Source organism: Nothoprocta perdicaria, unplaced genomic scaffold (assembly GCF_003342845.1).
Source record: "Nothoprocta perdicaria isolate Ctin4 unplaced genomic scaffold, notPer1 scaffold_489, whole genome shotgun sequence".
Lineage (NCBI taxonomy): Eukaryota > Metazoa > Chordata > Aves > Tinamiformes > Tinamidae > Nothoprocta > Nothoprocta perdicaria.
This window is the reverse complement of record NW_020455742.1, coordinates 78,124-99,377: the sequence shown is the minus strand read 5'-3', so window position 1 is coordinate 99,377 and position 21,254 is coordinate 78,124. Positions and strand designations below refer to the sequence as shown.

At 41.0% G+C, this 21,254-nt stretch overlaps 1 protein-coding gene across 2 annotated transcripts in view; it reads left to right on the top strand.

The window, feature by feature from the left end:
- The first annotated feature begins 340 nt into the window (after window positions 1-340).
- The window catches only part of IQGAP1 (IQ motif containing GTPase activating protein 1), a 62,349-nt gene continuing 41,435 nt past the window's right edge, over window positions 341-21,254 (top strand). The window contains exons 1-4 of one of the 2 annotated variants that reach the window (XM_026047287.1): window positions 341-395; window positions 2,105-2,204; window positions 19,076-19,232; window positions 19,587-19,664. In XM_026047287.1, coding sequence (XP_025903072.1) covers window positions 341-395; window positions 2,105-2,204; window positions 19,076-19,232; window positions 19,587-19,664 — 390 coding nt within the window. Of the gene's footprint in view, window positions 396-970; window positions 999-2,104; window positions 2,205-19,075; window positions 19,233-19,586; window positions 19,665-21,254 lie in introns of those variants that run through there. The other variant, XM_026047288.1, reaches the window with a different exon arrangement.

The following is a 21,254-nucleotide window of genomic DNA, read 5'->3' as shown; positions in this document are numbered from 1 at the left end:
GTCTTTCGGGAGACGGTCTAGCGGGAAGGGCGGCAGCGCCCCGCGCGCGCGCCGCGTCTTGGAGGGCTGAGGAAAGCGGGAGCCGGGCGCGGCCGGCGCCGCCGGGGTGGGTCGCAGCAGCCGGGAGAAGTCGCCCCGCGGCGCCTCAACACCGAGCGGCGGCGGCGCTGTGCGGCCGGCTATAGCAGCGCCTCGCCCCGGCGGCGGCGCCAGGGCGCGGCCGGGGCTGGGCTGGGCAACGGGGAGCGAGCGCGGAGTGGAGCGACGGCTCCTCCTCCGCCCCACCCGTGCAGCAGGAAGAGGAACCGCCGCACCCATCTCAGCGGGTCGTTGCAGCGCCATGGCGGCGGCGGAGGAGCTGGACGGACTGGCCATGTCGCGGCCTCACTACGGATGTGAGTATCGAGGGGTCAGCCGCGGCTAAGGAGCCGGGCGGCGCCAAGTAGCATCCTGCCCGGTGACGCCTTGCCGGCTGCGCTACTCGTCTTTGCTCGAGCCCAGTGCTGAAAGCGGAGGCCAGGAGTGCCCCGTGGCGGGCCCCGTGTCTGGCAAAGCTGCAGACGCGGCTGGTTCCTCGCGGCATCCGCGCAGAGCTCGGCCAGCTCGGGGCGCCGGCGCTGGAGAGGAGCGCGGGAGCAGGCGGCAGGGCGGGCCGCCGCGGCGCCGCCGTCTCCGCCCTCGCGCCGCCGTCTCGTAGGGCGGCCCGCACATCCCTGGCGGGCGCGGGCCGCGACGCGCCCAAGATGTCCGCCGAGGCGGGAGCGCGGCCGGGCGGGGCGCGGAGAGCCGCGGGGGGAGATCTGGGCGGCGGGGGAAAGCCCCGCGGGGGCGCGGCGGGCCCGGCTGCCGCGGGGGCGGCGCTTCCTCCGTCCCCGTTGACTTTTGGCAAAGGCATCTGCGCTGCCGGGCGCAGCGCGCCAGACCCGTGGCGGTGGGACGCATCCTCCCTCAGAAGTGCACGTATTTGAGGGAGGCTGTAGTTTACACTCGCGTTTGAGGTCTCTGATCTTCGTTTGAGTTAGTGCTATGGTGCTCGGTCACCAATAAGGGCGGAGGAGATGCAGGGCTGCTGTGGTGTCTCGTCGCCGTGGCGGGGCTGTGGCGCAGGAAGTGCTGGTGCTCGGTGCCGCTGGCTTGAAGAAAGAAGGAGGTGTTGAAGGGGGAGAGAAACTTTCCTCGCTGGCAGACGTTGCCGTGTGATTAGTCACGATTTCAGCTCTAGTAACTTTTGGAAAAGCTGAAGTAGCAAGAAGCTTCTGAGGTCATCTGAAGTAATTCTCCAGGAGATCCGTGGCATTTTGAAGCAAAATCTTTTGATACCCAGTATTCCAGTTGATACCTTGTCAGTATACTTATCTGATGAAGGCATTTTAGGTGTAAGCTATACTTTTGTTAATAATGGTATGAGACATTTCCTATTTTTCAGGCTACTCTCTGAAACCTAAAGAACCTTCCCCCCACCCCCATAAGGGCGCAGATGAGATAATTAGAAGTATAAGTGGACAGGACAGGCAGCATCACTGAGACTTTGAATGCAGCCTGAAAGATTTAAGTGTATGCGCCTCTGTAGGTCCTCAGATTGATTCAGAGATGATGTGCAGGCTGTGGGTCTGAACATCAGGTCCTCTGCAGATGAGGATTATGAATAGCACTTCCATCCTTTTAGGGATGAAGTTTAACTACATAAAAAGGATTTTATGGTGTGATGATGTATTGTTGTTTTTCTTTAATCTTTGATTACCAAAATTAAAAGGTAGATAGAGGGAACATGGTCATTAATGCACTTTGGAAGAAAAGGGGAAAGCTAGGAGAAAATAAGACTGTTATAGGAAACTGAAGTATACATACGAACATTTGGCTCAGAAGCAAATGGCGAAATAAAAAAGAAGGAAAACAAATTAATGCGACAAGGGAGGAAGGATAAGAATCAGATACCTTCAGCTTTACTTTCTGTTCTGCCATTTTAAAATAACAGGTCTATTTGGTTCTTCATTTTCTGAATCAAATAAAAGACCTTTTGGGAAAGGTTGGATTTGAGTTTGGGGTGGTGTGTTGAGCTGCATTCAATCCTCAAGAATCTGAGAATCTGTTTGACTGTTTGCAGCTGTCTTAGATAATGAGAGGTTAACAGCAGAGGAGATGGATGAAAGACGACGCCAGAATGTGGCTTATGAATATCTTTGTCATCTGGAGGAAGCCAAGAGGTAAGGATAAGTGGGCTTGATACTGTTGGTATATTAAAAGGAGTGGTGATAATTAGAAAGTGGAATAATTTTATGTAATTTGTTTCTTGAATGTGTTTCTGAGCAGCTATATAAGTTCATTAAAGAAAGAAAAAAAGTCTGGAGGGGGCTTCCTTGCTATCTCTCTAGTCTGTTTTTCTACCTGACAGATGCAACTTTGCCTAGCTTGTATACCTGAGGTGTTTATATAACATGTTATGTTTTTGTGTGTGAGGGGGATGGGGGCTCTATAGCTACCCCTTCAATATTGCTCCACTGCAGCAATTGGTCCAGTGCTTCAGTATTCCTAATACTGGAAGGATCGCTCCTGGTATCCCACTTGTGTATGTCTTGCTGTGGTGCAACTGCATTACTTATGAATAGACTGAAAAAACAGGTTATTCTCTTAACTGCAGCCTTTAAAAAGTTTGAATTGTTTCAATGCATTTCTTCGTTCTTTTCTCTTAGACTGGTAACTTTGTCTCTTAGACAAAAAAAAACCCAGTTCTTTCGTATTTCCCTGTGGGTCCTGTTGAGTAGATAAGGTCATTATTTCTGAATTGTTTTTACATCTCTCCGTTTACTACATGCCTTTTTGGAAGAGCACTGCCAAAACAGGAAGCAATTTTCCAACTGGGGCATTAACATGGTGATAAGAGCGTAAGGATTATTATGTGTATCCCGCTAGGTATGCTGTTAATCATATGTTCCAGCATGCTATTTCTGTTTCTATGATAGCATGATATGGTAGAGTTCTGCTGACTTGCCATTCTTTTTCTCAAAGGTATGCTGCCGAAGTTTGTTCCATTCTATGTTTGTGAAAAGATTTTTTTTTTCCCTAAATGTATTACCTTTTATTTTAGCTGGTTGAATATCTTCCTGTTTTTCATGGCGTCTTTGTTTAATATGTTGAAATCATTTTGCGTTTATTCCTGTTTTCCAGACTACATGGAGAACTCTCTCCTCCTGTGTTATTTCCATGTTCATGAAGTGTGAAAGCATGTTGTAATTTGTCATTCAGGGATATAATGAAAGTATGATCTCAACATGCAGTGTGTATTTCTATTGTTACTTTTACAAACCACTAATTTTATGTGCTGTAAATGGAGAATAGGAATGAAACAGATCAGTTTGTCTGMCGCTTCCCTTCGTGACAGTCGTCTCTTCTCACAACTTAGCACAAATTGAGCTTTTGTTTGAGATGGTTGATGGTTTTCTCCCTCCTGGATATTGTTTGTTAGCTTAGAACTTCAATGTCCCCATAAAGATATAAGCATACTGGTCAAGATGTATGCACAGAAAATAAGTTCTGGTGCGGTAGAAAAATAAGGATATAAAAATGTGTTCTAAATAGGCAGCAGCATGCTTTGTCAGGGTTCACTGAATACCTGAGCTTGCCTCTGTCCTTCAAGAGATGGTATAGCAAAACAAAAATAAACAGTAGCTATCCCAATTCATAAGAGAAGGGATAAAGTGCAAGTATAAGAAACTAATGAAAAAAAAAAAAAAAGATTTGTCTGAAAGGCAGAGCTTTAAGGACTCATTTGCAATCCTTTGTTCCAGGATTTTGATAGCTTATACTTTCTTACCAAGAATGTATAACATATTTTTGAAGGGGCTAGCATATTTATAGCATATTTTGAAGGGATTCAATTTATGGCATTGTCTCTTAAGGGCTTTGTAACAATCATCGCCCTGTCACTCCATAGAGGACCCTCGACAGGTAATAGTTTCCTATCCATACAGATTTGAATGAGGTTTGAAGTACTGAGAAAGATTAATCTCAGATGCATCTGGGAATCTGAGTTGCTTATTTCCTTTGAATCTTTAGGATCAAAAGTTTTGCCACAGGGAGAAGTGAGTTCCATTAAAGTCAGCTTTGGGTGTTAGAGGAGACGCAAAGGTGTCTCTTGTCGGTTCTTCCGGTTACTGACTGCAGAGTAAATGCTTTCTGCAGCGTTTGTACCCTGAAATTCCATGTCCAGATTTGCAGCAGAACTTGGGAAAACATGTCTAAAGCAGCAAGAGATTTATTGTATTAATTCACATGTTACTTAATTCTGGAGACTTCAATCTTGAGTTAACTAATTTTTGACATTAAAATGTCTTGGCTGCCTCATGTTTGCTGATGAGTATTGGCAAGTCTGAGCAGCTAGGCAGTAGATTTCCTTACAGCTTGTCAGAGGTGAGTTTTTTTTTTTTTAATGACCTCAGAACAAGTCTTCAGATGTTTAAGAGGATGGTTACTGATTGCCAGTATATTTTCTGAATAAGGAATTATGTCTTTAAAACACAGTGATAATACAGTGTTTGTCTTAGCGTATCTTGGCAGTCACAGCAATCGCCTGTTAAGGAGAAATTCTGCCCAAAGAGGTTCAGATGCACTTTCCCAGTCCCCAAACACTTTTAAATTCTGGCTTATTGACTATTTGGACATATTTAAAAGGGAATTTATGTGCAACTTCAACTTTAGAAATCAGAAGAATTAAAGATTAACCAAAAGGAGGCGAGCAGACTCATTAGTTTAATGTTTAAGAGACTTCTGTGACAATGAGAATGCTTGAATACATGTTTTTTTTTCTCTTCTCTTTTTTTTCCCTCCTTTTTTTTTTGTCTTTATTTTCTGGCTAAGCTTTGGGTAATTTGATATTTTACCTTTTTGCTCTTTAAAAATTTATTTATTTTACTATAAATATAGGCAGTAAAGATATTTTAGCTGCATTGTTGGGGAGATTAATTTCAAAAGCAATGATTTCAGTTCTGTTTTAGATGCTTTTGTTGATCTTGATCTGGAATTCTCTGTATTTGACTTCTTTTTTTTTTAACATGTAATTGAAATATAATGTGTGAACTAGGTACTGCACATTTTGCTGCGCTGTTGATGACAGTGCCTCAGGGCTGTGCATACGAATATTCGGATATACCCTTTTATTGTCATCAGTTATAGATTGAAGTAGCCATTATTTAGCTTTTACCACTTTATCTGGAGCTTCTTAACAGCTTCTGATTAGAACTGAGATGTGTCTCAACGGTTCCTGCACTGTTTCATTGATGATATAGCTCCCTGCCAGTTGTAGGATTATTTAAACTGTAAGGCATGTCCATTCAAGGCCATATTTTTCTGAGAAGTGGGTGGAAAGTTGCTGATGGAGGGCAGCAGTAAAATAGCAGGTTTAGATAGCTGGATTATGGTTTCTGTTCTGTTCATGGCCATATCCATATGATATTCCAAGTGTAACGATTCTTGACTAATATATTGTGGCATGGTTTTTATAACCCTCATGATCTCTAGAAGTCCCTTCCAACCTCAGCCATTCTGTGATTTGCAAGAAAGCAAATGTAGTTGTGAGATAGGCTTAACTGACTGGAAACCATATAGCATTGTAACCACAGCTACCCTATTTTGCTGCTAAATGACCTAAGTGTTTAGCTTTGAGTACAAAATGAATGGTTGTCCTGAAAACTCCTCTGGACTAATGCTTGTGATGTAGCTAGTGAATGTGATAGAATCTCTGTCGGTAAGAGCAGCTAAGGTAATTTTTAACATATTTTTTCTGTGTTCACAGTGGATTACAAAAAAAGAACCTCATACTTACTTGCAAAGGAAAAGGGAAACCTTAGTGCCAGTTTATAAATACGGTCTTTGGCTTAGCTACAGATTTCCAGGCAGGGTACCTGAATCATTGTGGAAAAATATCAGGTTACTCAGTAATCCCTTGCTTTTTAGTACCTTTGAACTGAAAATTCCTTTGTGGATAATGAGAATACCCTGGAGCATTTGGGCTGTGGGCAGCACTTGCTTTCATAGCCTTTCCTTTGGGGAGCCATGACTTTTCTTGAACAAGCTGCAGAAAATTGCAGTTTAGTTAAATTTCTACTTCTCTGGGAGAGTAAGGATCCACTGAATTTTACAAAATTATTTATCTTTATTCTTGTTACTTCTCTAAGAGAGCTCCTTTATTTTGTCAGATGATTCCTTGATTTATTTATTATTAGTAGACTGAAGAAGTTTAGAAAGAAACTGAGAAGAGTCTGGCCCCATTGTCTTGACGTGCTCTCTTAAGGTATTTATACACATTGATAAGATCCCTCTCAGCCTTCACTTCTTCAGGCTGAAGAGGCCCTGCTCCCTCAGCCTCTCCTCATAGGAGAGATCATAGAATCATTAAGTTTGGAAGAGACCTCTAGAGATTGTGTAGTCCACCCCCACACTGCAAATGCAGGGTCACCTAATGGATATTACAAAGGATTGCGAGGCTCCAATCCCCTCATTATTTTCATAGCCCTACGCTGGACTRTCTCCAATAGCTCCATGTCCTGAGAAGCCCAGACACAGGACTCTGGATGCATGTTCACCAGGGTTGAGTAGAGAGGGAGGATCAACCTCCCGTGAGCTGCTGGCAACGCTCTTCCCAGCGCCCCCGGAGAGCACCGGCCTCCTTGGCCACAAGGGCACGCTGCTGGCTCGGGGCTGACTTGTCCGTCAGGACTCCCAGTTCCTTCTCTGAGAGCTGCTCTCTAGCAGCTCCAATACCTGTGATGATGCACTACTACTTTTTTTTTCTCTCTAGGTGCAGGATCCTGTCCTTGCCTTTGTTCAACTTTATGAGGTTCCTTTCTGCCTATTGCTTCATACTGTCAGGCTTCTCAGCAGCACAGCCCTCTGGTGTTTCAGCTGCTCCTCCAGTTTGAGGAGTCAGCGATGACCTGCAATAGGACAAGAGTCAATGCGCACAAATGGAAACATGAGAAATTCAATGTAATAATAATAACCTTCCTGCCAGTGAAGGTGACAAAGTGCTGAAACAGATTGTCTATAGAGGTTGTAGAATCTCTTCCTATGGAGATGTTGGAAATCTGCCTGGATGCAATCCTGCTTAGTGTGCTCTAGATGCCCTTGCTTGTTTGTGCAGGTGAATGGGCTGGATGATCTCCAGAGCTTTCCTTCCAACGTCAATCATTCTGTGTGAAGACCCCAGCTTTTTTTTGTTTGTGTTAAGAGTCACAAAACAACCAGAATCTGGAGTCAAATCAGAAGGAACAAATCCTGATCGCCTCAGAGATGGGACAAGTCAGAGATTGTTCACTGTCGAATCTGCAACAGTACAAAAAGACCTGTAAGACATATCTGAAACCTGGGAAATTTGCCAAAGGTCACCAGCTTGAGAAGAGCTCTGGAGATCTGAGGAGAGCTGAACAGCTGGAGTTTGTGTCCTCTGTCACGGCAATGGATCCTGGGCCTTAGACTGCTTGTTAAGATGCTGTGTTTGATTGCTGATYAACAGCCTGAATATCCCTTTCTGGTGCTTGATTCCTGGACACAAAATGCCTTCTGGTGCTAGTGCATATTTCACATATAAATGAGTGAAACCAGTTTTGGTTTTATTTTTTTTAAAGAGCTTCCATTCCTATAAATTCTAGAATATTTTGCTATGTTGTTGATACAATGTTGCAACAGTTTTTTCTACACATTTGCAGGAGTTGAATCAGTTTATAGATTGTATGGGTTAAATCTGACTGGAAGGTGAAGGCAGGGGCTCTTTTCTGATGTAGGTGATAAAGTTTAAAATTTCTATTTTAGCTTGTTAAGTTTATCAAAACTGTATTTGACTTGAAATGGCAAAATTCTGTGTGTTGCTTTTGAGAGACAACTAAAGAGCAATCAAAACATTCTACGGAAAACACATCTTACTAAATAATTTTAATAGTATTTTTAATTATCTGTAACTTTAGGTGTCATATAATTGTATGTGTACCTGACTTACCAGGTTGACAGCATGTCATTGATTGGAGAAAAGTGCTATTTGTTTACAGTTTGGTTTTAGATTTGCCAGCTCTGGACAAATTTAAGAAGCAGCCCTTGAATAATTAATCTTTTGATGATCATCTCTTTTTCCAGGGTGTCAGCTGTTACACCATTGGTGAAGACCACTTGCCTTCCCCCCGCCCCCCATGGATTTGAGTATTCTTGCAGAATTCTAAGAAAGTGTTGCTGATGCCTTGCTTTAGCTTGAACAGCTCCTATGTTACTGTCCCCTACTGTCCCCCCCCCCCCCCTCTGCTTTTGTGAGTGTGCATTCTGTAGGAGCCTTGTCAAGCAAAAGATGGTGATGTTTGAAATTCTTGAAGTGTTATTGCAGGTCATTGAATAGAACTGAGGAAAGTGATATGTTGTGCAAATGGAGAGTGAGAGTGAGCAAACCTCATGGGAAGTTAGAGAAGGGAAGATGCTTTTAATTCTTGGGGGTTTACTTCATTCTGAGTGGAATGTGTAATATTCAGAAAGTCTGTGTGTGACAAAGTTTGTCATTGTTTGATCATTAAGAGGCTGCTTAGCAGTGTTTGACTTCTTTTTTTCTTTCTGTCTTCTGTTTGTCTTTTAAATTATGATCATTGAAACTAAGTTTGGCAGAGGATTCTGCTTTCTTCTCTGTATGGATTTTATAGAATTTACCAGATTTTTGCCAGGGTTTCTGTTAAAACATCTGTATGTACTAGATACTGTGACAAGCTTACTGCTTGTGGAAGATAATACAGCTGCAGGTCAGAAATCCTTTGAAGAATATACTTGCCACAGAGAACCACCCCCCCTCCCCCTTTTTTCCCCCCTCAGTACAGGAACATACAAGTTTATGTAATAGTTCCATGTAGATTAAAATGCAGATATTCAGGAACTGAAACTCATAAATCTACTCTGTAAGGCTAAGCTGTAGTGTTTTCTGTTTCAGCTTTGATAGTTCAGGTATTCATTATTTTACTTATTCTAGTACATAAAATGATTGTTCTTCTGTCTTTCACCCACCTTCCAAGCTACTGGAAGGAGAGGACAGAAATTATCTTCTTTGCTCCCGTGCTCTTTTCTTGAACAATGAAACAAAAACAAACAAACAAAAAAGTGTGCATCATCAATGACTTTTAAAACAGCCTTTATAGAGATTAGTAAATGGTATGTTTATTTCCTGTATGCTTTAAGTCTAAAATAGATCCTAAAGATTTTGTCGTCATTTTTCTTTTAGAATTCAGACCAGATAACTTTACCATGCAGCTTTTGCGTTGTTGGGGTTTTGACTTTTGACGTTGTACCTTGAAGACATCTGGTGTTGGTGGTGTCGTGTGTGGTTGTTTTTTAAGATTTCAAGTTGGGAGAGTTTAATGGATTGTTCTAATGGGTTAAATGGGTTAAAGGTTCATGTTTGGTTTTTTTTTTTCCAGTAAGATTTTTTTTTCTTTGAGCTGCTAAACTTCTGCTGTCAGAATTATTTTATTTATATTATCACTAGTAAAGACTGATTAAATATTCTCTGGTAGCAAGGTTACTGAGCTGAGAAAAATAACCACTTTTTTTGCCTGCGGGGCAGAGGGGCACGGTGCCTTTTAAGAGGGCAGAATCTGTTGAGAGTCAATGGCTTTGTAAGTGCAAGACAAACAGCTAGACTGTGCTGTTGAGAGAGATTTATCTTGTGTAACTGAGCCCGAATCTTGACACTTTCTCCATGTGAAATTTTACATTTGCTTTATGTGTCTACACAGGCCTGTTCTTGCTTCCCCTTGGCCTGCTGTTCTGTTACTTGCCTCCCCCCCAGTATATCAAATTCAGGCTTGTCTTCAAGACTCTTCCATCATCTGTCTCCACCATATGTGGCTTTTTTTTTTCTCCTTAATGGTTACTGTTTTCAGTTGGCTGAGGACCGTAGCTTTGATCACTTGCTGTTCTGTGTCTTCAAGTATTAAGTATATTTCTCCCGCKTCAGAGGAAGATTTCTAGCACTAGCAGGTGTAAATCTTCTGCTTTTTTTCCTCCTTTAAATGTCTTCTGCTGCAGAATCTACCTACCTTCACTGGATTTGAGTGCAGAGGTAGTTTATTGCTTTTGGGTGTATACTACTTTTTTTTGTCCAGTACTTATTCTTGTTTTTTGACCTATTGCCTATTTTATGTCATGTTTTAAACTGTCTGGGGCAGGTGTGAAGTTAGACAATGTGCTTCAGTGCAGCGAATGCTTTGTGTATAACTGGAGTTTCTCTGTGCTACAGTAAACTTCCTTGTCTGATTGTTCTGGAAGACCGTTTCATTTGCCTAATGTGCAGGAGGGGTTTCAGAGAAGCATCTTTCCCTATATAGACACAGGGGTGTCATATAAGGACACCAAGCTGGAGGTGAGATTGAGGCTGCTATTCCTATTTAGGATATGAGGCTCACCTGTACTGGTACATGGAGGGTCTCCCTCAAAACCAAACAAATTATTCACATGTGTCCTGAACACATTGCGTGCTTATGCAGCAGTCTGAGTGTACTAGGATAATTGTCTTGACACACTGAGCATATTCTGCCTCTGTAGAGCATGCTAAAGGCAGAATGGAAAATCTAGGTTCAGTGTCGGCTCTGGTGTGCTATCTGTATTTACAGAAATGCAGGAACTCTGCTTCTTGTGAATTATTGAAGCTGTAACTTCCAGCTCTGCTTCATGCTTCCATGCCAGTTTCTGGATGAGATTTAAGACTGTATGGCTAACAATTTCTAAAGTCTTAAGAAAAGCTTAAGGTAATTTTTTTTTTCTTTGTAAATATACCAATGTAAAATGTTTATGTATTAAATTTAATGCTGTGCTTTCCAAATACATTGTGGTACATCAAAACTTGTAAGTGTGACATTCATTAACTTTCTCTTACAAAATAAAATTGCCTCAATTAATGTTCTGTATACTGTGTATTGTAATTTAAGTAAGTATTAACAAGTATTACATATTTGAGCAAGAAGTTACCTAACCTAATAAAAGGCCATATATGTTTGCACTCACTGTGTTTTAATGATTATATAAACACCTTGGAATGTAACTTTCTTCTGGGAAATAATTATTTTAAAAATACAAAACCACAGTTTCACTAAGTACTACATGCAGCTTTTGCATAGATTCCCAGATGCTTGTGAACAGTTGAGCAGCCTTTCAGTCACCCATCTCATGATATTTAGATACCCATCTGCACCTCTGTGTAGGTTGTACAGAGCTCCTGGGAGTGGTCCTTGTGCTTCAGAAGTGTTTGTGTGAAATCACTGGACATAATTTTCAAGTACTTTACAATGTCTTTGGTGTGTCCACTCAGATTGCACTCCTCTACTTTTTTCTTCTGCTTAATTTTGGGTATTCTGAGATTTGGAGAGGCCAGGGATGCAAGATGCACTTCTCCCACGTTTTGTCTTTATATGGTTACACCACCAGGCAGTGGCCGAATATCCTAGAATTGCTTCCAAGGGAAAAAGAGGTCCCTGATCCAAGTATTTGTACCTGCAGTGTAAGCATGCCTACGGACATCGCATCTTGAACTTCTGATTTTTTGCAAGTAGCAAAAAATGAGTTGGCCATGAGCGAGAATCATAGAATCATAAATGCTTAAGGTTGGAAGGGACCTCAGAGGTCATCTAGTCCAACCCCCTCCCTGCACACGCAGGGTCACCTAGAGCACGTGGCACAGGGCTGCGTCCAAGCGGGTTTTAAAGATCTCCAAAGGAGGAGACTCCACAACCTCTCTGGGCAGCCTGTTCCAGGGCTCTGTCACCCTCATGTCAAGAAATTTTTCCTTAAGTTCCTGTGGAACTTTTGGTGCCTCAACTTGTGGCCGTTTCCTCTAGTCCTATCGCTGTCCACCACTGAAAAGAGGCCGCCCCCTCCTCCTCACTGCTTCCCTTGAGGTATTTATACACACTGATCAGGTCCCCCCTCAGCCTCTTCTTCTCCAGGCTGAACAGACCCAGCTCCCTCAGCCTTTGCTCCTAGGGCAGATATTCCAGGCCCCTGATCATCCTAGTAGCCTTGCGCTGGACTCTCTCCAGCAGCTCCACAACCCTCTCATGCTGGGGAGCCCAGAACTGGACAYAGTCTCCAGATGTGGCCTTACCAGGGCTGAGTTGGGGCTCTCCCAACCCGCTGGAGACGGTCTTCTTAATGTGCCCCAGGATCCCGTTGGCCTTCTTGGCCACCAGGGCACACTGCTGCCTCATGGTCAACTTGTCATCCACCATGACGCCGAGATATGAAGTTCTAAATGTGGTAGCACATTAACACTTGTGCATTTTTAGTTGAGCGTGAGTTTACATAGGCAATGTATGGTAATTGAAATATAGTTGTGTAGTATATAGATGACATTTCAAAGATGTATGCTCACTGAAATATAGTTGTGTAGTATATAGATGACGGGAGGGTATTATCTTGTCTGTCTGGAAAGAGAAACAAGCTCTTTGTCTCTCCTTTCCACCATCAGATCTCCTTCATTAGGAAATAATGCATACTCGGTCTTCCTGAACAAGGAGCCAACAGCCTTCTCTAATGAGTTGCTAGGGGACAGCTTGAAGAAAAAAAAAGTGAGGAGTGCTGTGGCACAAACATGTTAATGTGTAGAAGACTCTCACTTGTTCAGTCCTATTGTTCTGAATTCTCCAATCCGTGTTCCCAGAACAAAAGCTTGGAAGTTTTCATTGAAGTTTTCTTTGTAGTTTTTCTACTATTGAAATTGTTGAGGTTGTGCAATGAGCAAAATGAGGAGTGAACTTGCAGACCACTGAGCCTTAGCCAACACTTAATGTCAGTACTAAACTCTTGATAGGAATGATACTGGTCATCCTTCAGCCGTGCTGTATATTTTATCTCCTTATGTTTCTTAACAGCTAGAGCACTAAATGTTGCATTTGACGCCAATCAGTGGAAATGACCTTCAGGTGCATACTAAAATGTGTAATGAAAGAGTTCTGTTCTGAAGTAGAAAGAAGTCACAGGGTAGGTCTGCATATGTAAGGAAAAGCTGTTGTCCTGAAATTCTAGCTCAGCCAAAGTTTAGAAAACATGTTTCTGGCCGCTGCAAGTAGTTTCTGGGCTTTACAACTGATTGTTTTATCCTGAAATTGCTGCTGTTTAGTGATGATGACTTGAGCACTGCTCAATCTTTGACTGATCAGGATTATTTTTCTTTTTAAATATCATCTGGGTTTTTTTTTTTGCCTTCTATGTTTTCTATACCATTTTCTTTTTGTATGGTAATCCTATTTGTATGGGAATTGCTACAGTTTTTTTGTTTGTTTTTCCAATTTTCCTATCTGTTCTACTGCCTATGTGTTAAATTGGGTACTCTGACAAGAATTTCCTGGAGAGATCACATAAGAGTTCACCTAGATCACAGCCTTCCTGAGGCTTAGGAATCAGGATGAGATAAGATGAGAGGAGAAAAAAAAGGTGACTTCTAGATTTCTTCTTATTTTCCCCACTTTTCCGTTGTCTCAGCATTGGGAGAACATTTTCTTAAGGTTAGAGCAAAAACAGAGGATGAAATTGCTAAGGTTAGCTAGACTTCTGACTTTTAGACAAGTATGAGAGCAAAGTGTGTATGAGTATGACCAGTGTTAACATTTATGTTGTGTTTGAATTCCAGTTCTGGTTAAAAGTAACCAGTGGTATTGTAGGAAAGTATGACACCTTAAAGTAATTTGTTACAGTCCTTCTTCATAATGGTGTGTCAGGGAAGAAAAAAAAAGCCAGTAATTTGGGTGTAATTACTGTTCATTTCCCCCCCTCTTTTTGCTAATAGAGCAATACCTTCCCTCCCTGCCCCAGCATTTTCCTTCTCAAAGAAGGCCTGCTTCTATGCTAAAACTGATGGTACTAGCTAGATATTGAAGGATCTTACCTAGGAGTGGGATCTGTGTTTGATTTGGCAATAGAACTGTCTGATTAGAAAGGTGAAATTTCATTTTCATTTGAGGAGTTCTGGTTAAAAACATTTTTTTTCTTTTTTCCTGTGGAGGGGCGTGGTGGGGAGGGAACATAGTGGAAGCTGCATGAGCTTGCAATGCATCTTAAAAAATGTTGTCGAAGTATGCCTTAAGTAGCAAAAAAGGGTTCGGTGTGCCTGTGAAGACCTTAATGGTAGCTTTTTGTTCTAATACTTTCTATTTGGTATTTCTTTAGAAGGATGCCTTTAAGCTAGGTACAAATGCAGGGGTCAGAACTTGTGAGTGATAAAAGTTTTAGTATAAATATCCAAGGTTTTAAATAAAAAAGTTGCTGTGTGCATGATACTTGAAGAAAAAAAAAAAGCCTGTTCTGTAGTCTAGCAAACAGTTAAGTTGTGCTGCAAGAAGGGGAAGTTTTATTGTGTGTAAATTGCTTAGGTTTTGTAGTTGCATAAACACCCGCATAGGAACCTGTTGAAACAGGCATGATTACATTGAGACAGTTGATGTTCTCATTATGGACTATTTTTCTTACTTTATTGAGATGATTAAACATCACCGCCTCTGATTCCTTGATTCCTTCAGTAAGATATTAAATGTTTTCAGTTTTTCTTTGGCTGAACAAAGTGCTTTTTTTTTTTTTTTTTTTTTTGGTTGCTTCAAAGAGATTGTTAGGAAGGGGATTGTTAACTTTATTGCTAGCATTTCAGTGCTTCCAGGCTTTGAGTAGTTCCAGATACTTTCAAAGACTTTCATTGTAATGATTTTAGGCATGGAAGCAAGGATTCAGAAAGCTCTTGCACCATTTGGAAGGAATCGAGAAGAAGGTTGAATTGCTGAAAGAATTCTGCAGGAAATACAGCCATTTATTTTGGCATGAAGATGGAGTATGATTTGACTGGTAGTATTCATTCGCTTTAAGCATTTTTGGCTTAGTGATTCATTTGGACAGTGATCTAGAATTTTTAAATTTAATGTTTTCTCTGTCACTCAGATTTAGTTGCCCTTCTGCATTTCCTAGAACATAAAGATGAACAAATTTTCTGAAAAAAAAAAGCAGTAAGGCACAGGAAAATGGTGAAGGAGAGGAATGAGTTTCTCTTTGTTTTTGTGATCCCATAAGAAAGGCCGTAAGTCCTTTCTTTCTGGTAATGCTATTTCTTGTTGCTTTTCCAGACTTTCCCATCCTGTTTTGGTTGCAAGTCCCTCTTATTTTGGTCTCAGGCTGCACTCCAAAATGTCCGTGTGTTTCACTTAGGATTGGTTGATCCTGCTTAAAAAGGATGACTGGTCTAACTGCTGCTTGGACAAAGAGCAGATGCTATATGTGAGTTCTAGTTTGCGTGCAAGTTTGTAATTAATATTTGAGTAAAAGGCTTATAATGATTAAATGCATAATGAGGTAACATTTGAGGAGTAAAGGTATGGTGGCTTGCCTTAATTTGTTATTTCTGTTCATAGTAACTGATTATAAAAATAGAAAATATGGTGTTTTGGTTTCTTACAATGGCATTTTAAGTGATTTTTTTCAAGGACTTTCCCAACTTTAGTAGGATTCCCAATTTCTTATTTGCAACTAAAGGCTTCTTTGAGATCATTCTGTTCAAAAATCTGTAGCAATAAGCATGCTTTTAATAGCTTCATTAGGAAGTTTGAGTTCTTATTTCAGTAAGTGACATGAGCAAATATGATAGTTTTAAGTCACAAATCATGACATTTATATCTTACTAGTAAGGAAAGTGTGATGCTGTCTTTTACTATAGGAGTCTGTGCAGAAGAAGTCTGAAGTGCATATGGTAGCTTTCCAAAGTAAACTAGGCACAACTTTCTGCATCTGTTTTTTTCTGCTTCAGGAATGTTACTTGTCATTTAAGTACACTGTACCTGGAGTACTTAATGAAAAGACCATGACACTTGGAGATGTTAATATAGCTGTCAATTACACTAAGTGGACTGGGAATTTTTGTATTTTTTTCAAAATTGCACATTTTTGAACTTTGAAATTATTTGAATTGAATATTTAATTTATTACTTAATATAATTAACTATCCAATAAATTTATTAAATAATCTAATTTATATTCAAATAGAATGATTTTGAAATTGTGTGATTTTCTCTAATGCAGGATATTTTGATTTATGTCTTATTTGGAACTATTCACTAATGTCTAGCAACTACCTTCTGTGACTCCAGCATGTTGCACACAATCACAGATTGGAAGGGACCTTTAGAGATCATCTAGTCCAACCTCCTTGCTCCAGCAGGGACACCCAGAGCACAAGGCACAGGGTGGCATCCAGGAGAGTTTGGAAGACCTCCAGGAAAGGAGATTCCGCAGCCTCCCTGGGCAGCCTGTGCCGTGGCTCTGTCACCCTCACAGTGAAGAAGTTCCTCCTCATATGGAGATGGAACTGCCTGTGTTGCAGCTTTCAGCCATTACCCCTTGTCCTGTCACTGGCCACCACTGAGAAGAGCTTGGCCCTTTCCTCCCTACTACAGACTTGTCCAAACTTGTCAAACTGGTTTGCTTTCTGTAGCTTGTACTTTGACTCAGTTCTTTACTCCTTTGACATGTCCTTCGGGTTGTGTTTGTTTTCTGTACCTTATAGGCTATCCATAAACAATCCTCCCTTTGTTTTCCCAATTTAGATGGTGAGCAGCTCAAAGGCAAGATGAGTAAGATTATGGTTAGGAGTCATCTGGTGGCCAGTTGGTGACTTTCTTTTATATGAATAAACAGGCAGTGAAACAGTATTTCCAGCTAGTCAGGTGCTACCAAAGGGCACATAAAGCACTCCTCTGACTTCCCCTCCCCCTTTGGCCCCCCCCCCAACATTTTAGGAGAACAAAACTCACAAGGTGTGTGAGAGAGATGAGGCTTGGAAGAAGTGTAATTGGTTGTTTATATCTTTCCAAATACTTATCTGTTTTACTTTTTCTCTGGAGTAGAGAATATTTCTCCTTGATTTCTACAGTTTATTTTGTCCAGTCTTAATTAAAAAAAATCCCCCTAAAAACCCCAAAGCATATTTTTTTTACCTTATACTGATAGATGTGGTGTTGCAGTGTCCCATCTCAAATAAACTTCCTTCAAATGATGTTAGAGCCTTAGCTATCAACTTTGCTTGAACTTGGCCTCAGCTATTCCAACCAGCTACTTTCCTGCTGATTGAAAATTTTTACACATGGAGTATTTTGATGCTCTGAGCAGAGGCTACAGTTGCCATGTTGTTCATTTTGTAAGCAATTTTGCGTGAGAGTTTCAAATTTTCAAATTAGGAATTTTATTCTTTTTTTTTGAGGCAAGGAGAGGTGCTGGAAAAGACAAGTAGTGAGTGAGGAAGCAGGAGAATGAGAGGGTGGTAGAAGGTGAACTGTTGACTGTTGTGGGGGGAGAGGATTTTTGTCGTTCCTGACAGAATATCAACATATCCAGGATATCAACAACATTTCAAGTAGAGATAAATGGATGAGCAATGCATTCACCTTCCAGGATTTAACTGAGCAATGGAGATAAAGTGTTCATCTCCACTATATAGATCTCCATCTCTCTGTTTTCTCAAGTGTGCTTAGTTCTGTTTAAGTTAACCCACCTAAAAATGGAGCAGCTATCATCAAGCAACAGGCTGGGTGTGTGAAAGATTATAAATTAGAAATGTTAGAGATGCTGAAGCTATGCACATGCAAGACTATTAGAAGAGTTATTTAAGAACATGTATCTGCACTAATCAAAATTGTCTTTCCTTTAATCAGTAAAATATTGCAGCCTGACAGAATTTTCATTTTCTCCAGCACCTACCAGCTTTCTCTAATTAGAAATGCATTTTACCTTCTCTGGTCTTCTTGGGAAAGATGAAAAAAATGGCCATGTTGAATTTGGAAGCAGGCTACCTCAATTTACTGTTACAATATTCTGTATTTGATATCAAGAGTAAATTGTACAAGATTAAATCAAATTACAATTTATATGTATAGCATTTTCTTTTATAAAGTAAAGCAATTGTCACAGATGATCTTTTCTTTTTGAGACCAGAAAGAGGGATCTTATAGTCAGTCATTATTCTGGACCTTTGCAGGTTTTAAAACTTTTTTTTAGTTCTTTCAGTCTTATGGAATGAGCTGAAATTTGATGCTTAGAAGCAGATGTGGATTGTATGTTCTTGCCTTACTTTTGCTGCTGTTCATTGGAAGAGATGGAGCATGATGCTGGTGATAACTGTAGCTTCAGTCATCTGACTTTGGTTTGCTGCCTTGAGACTCTCAAATCACCATGCTGCTTCCCACATCTAAATTTGGAATTTAGATGGGAGTGAGGCAAGGTCTCCAGAAGACACAGATGTTTAGAAAGTGGCCTGTGACATTGGACCACCCTGATGCAGAGAACAGAACAGCCAGGGAGCATGTCTCCTGCAGAACAAGCTGCATAGCCAGAGTTTGCAGTATCCACCATGTGGCAGCTTTATTTAAGTGAGCCTTTGTTGTGAGGACAGTGATTTTTCAAATTATTTGTTGCTGTCGTCTTTGTTTTTGTCATGAGAAATACACTAACACCGTTATGTAAGACAAGAACATGACATAAGGGCAAATTAGCTAATATGAGAATGGAAAAGTAAAAGCTATGTTAGCAAAAGTCTGTTCCAAATACTTTGTGTGTAGGAGTGAGGGAAAATATAGGTAAGGATTATAAACTCAATGACAGCGTTTTAAAGCACCTTTATGAGATTAACTAAAAGAGCTGGCATCAGTGGCATAAAGTCATGAAATAACAGGGGGATATTTAATGAAAGTAGAATAAAGAGGCACTTGTCAGATGAGCCTGTGCTCAAGAGCAAGATTTAAATACCAGTTGACTATTGTGTCTAGACTAGTTAAAACTAAATCATTGGCTGAGGGAGAAACAAAATTGTGAGATGATACTTTAATAACTTGTGAAACTTTGACCACTGGATTCTTCTGTTTAACATTCTGAGGCATTATTGAGTACTATTATAATGGCACAGATTATCTGATAATGCTATAACTCTTATCAGCTGCTAATGAAGAATGGCGTAACAGTAGCAACATGAAACTTTTTTATTATGAGGCTGCATTTATGAGTTGGAAATGTGCTCATATGATCTGCCTTTTTCCTTCAGATGGATGGAAGCCTGTCTGAATGAGGAGTTACCTCCCACAACAGAGCTAGAAGAAGGCTTGAGAAATGGAGTGTATCTGGCCAAACTTGGAAACTTTTTCTCCCCTAAAGTGGTTTCTGTGAAGAAAATCTATGACAGGGAACAGACTAGATACAAGGTGAGAGCTGCTGGCCAAAGAGACCGGGGTAGATAGAGGTCAAAAAAGAGGGGAAAAAAATGAGTATGTGGAGGAACTATGAGTGAATAAGCAGAATGTTAATTTATGTTAATCTTAGAAACTATTCTTTGGCTTTAGAGTGAGAGAGATAGACGAAGTTTCTTCTCGTGAGTGCATTTTTTATATCACATGAAATAAACTTGCCTTGTTATAAATAATCTAATTGTATAGAAAGACTTCTGTCTTTTTTTTCAGCAGAAACACAGTTTTCATTGTCTTAGTGAAGCTCCTTAGTGTTCTTGGCAACTGGTAGTTTGTCTTATCACCCTTCCCTTCTTCCTAACTCTATTTCAGGCAACTGGTCTCCACTTCCGGCACACTGATAATGTAATTCAGTGGTTGAATGCAATGGCTGAGATTGGTCTCCCCAAGGTAATTCCTTTGATATAAATGCAATTCAAAACATAATTTCAAAGAAACTGTGCATTTTATGGAAGCATTTACTGTTGTACAAGAATCAACAGACTTTATCTGGTTAATTCTTCATTTCATAGAGTTTCTTCTCTCTGTAGATTTTTCTCCTGTAATTTACTGAAATAATTCATTCTGATTCATGTGCGTGTATGCGTATGTGTGCGAATGAACAATTAGGAAAAAATAATTCCTTCTTCTGTACCGTATGCTTTATATTTCTAATATTGCATGAGGTCTGCATTACATAGTTCTTACTCTGCATCCAGCTGACGAATATCTGAGATGTGGTTTGTTTGTGACAGTTTTTTTTTTTTAAATATATCTATGATTAAAGAATCAGCACAACATGGAGTTTTTACATCAAGTCAGAATACGTCCTTGGTATGCTCTAATAAAGCATATATTATTGGCTTCACTGGGGAAATGGCCAAGTAAAATCCTCTGAGATAATAAATGGTGTGACCTTAAAGTATATGAAACTATGCTAAGTGTTGTGCTGATAGTAAAGTCACATACATGGATTTGTACCCAAAGTAAAATTTCCTCCTGTGTTTATATAACCCTTGCTATGTTCAGTGCCAATAAAACCAGAACTGTCTAGTTTAGTGTGTTGTTTGTTGGATGTGTTCTTGCAAATTTGACATGCTTTTTTTTTTCAAAGTTTTTTGAACATGTGAGATTTACTAGTTGAGCCAGCTTGAATTTATGATGATCTTACAGGATCACATTTGAAGGTTAGCTGATCCTGAAATATGCTTGAAGATGGTTAGGTGAAATGAAAATAAATGAAGAGTGAACTAGACAGAAATGTGTCATGTGAGTTAAGATTTTCAGATGTAAGTGACGTTTGTTTTGGGGGAAACAAGTACATAAGGAGATGTTAAGGAAACTGGAGCCCGATATATTTCGGTCCGGTCCTGTTCAACTTATTCATTAACGACCTGGATGAAGGCCTGGAGTGCTCCCTCAGCAAGTTTGCTGATGATACTAAACTGGGAGGAGTAGCTGATAGCCCTGAGGACTGTGCTGCCATCCGGAGGGACCTGGACAGACTGTAGGACTGGGCGGTGAGAAACCTCATGAGGTTCAACAGGGGCAAGTGCAGGGTCCTGCACTTGGGGAGGAATAACCCTGGACACCAGTGCAGATTAGGGGTGGACCTACTAGAGAGCAGCCCCGCAGAGAGGGACCTGGGTGTCATGGTGGACGACAAGTTGACCATGAGGCAGCAGTGTGCCCTGGTGGCCAAGAAGGCCAACGGGATCCTGGGGCACATTAAGAAGACCGTCTCCAGCAGGTCGAGGGAAGTGATCATCCCCCTCTACTCAGCCCTGGTGAGGCCACATCTGGAGACTGTGTCCAGTTCTGGGCTCCCCAGTACAAGAGGGATGTGGAGCTGCTGGAGAGAGTCCAGCGCAGGGCTACTAGGATGATCAGGGGCCTGGAACATCTGCCATATGAGCAAAGGTTGAGAGAGCTGGGCCTGTTCAGCCTGGAGAAGAGGAGGCTGAGGGGGGACCTGATCAGTGTGTATAAATACCTCAAGGG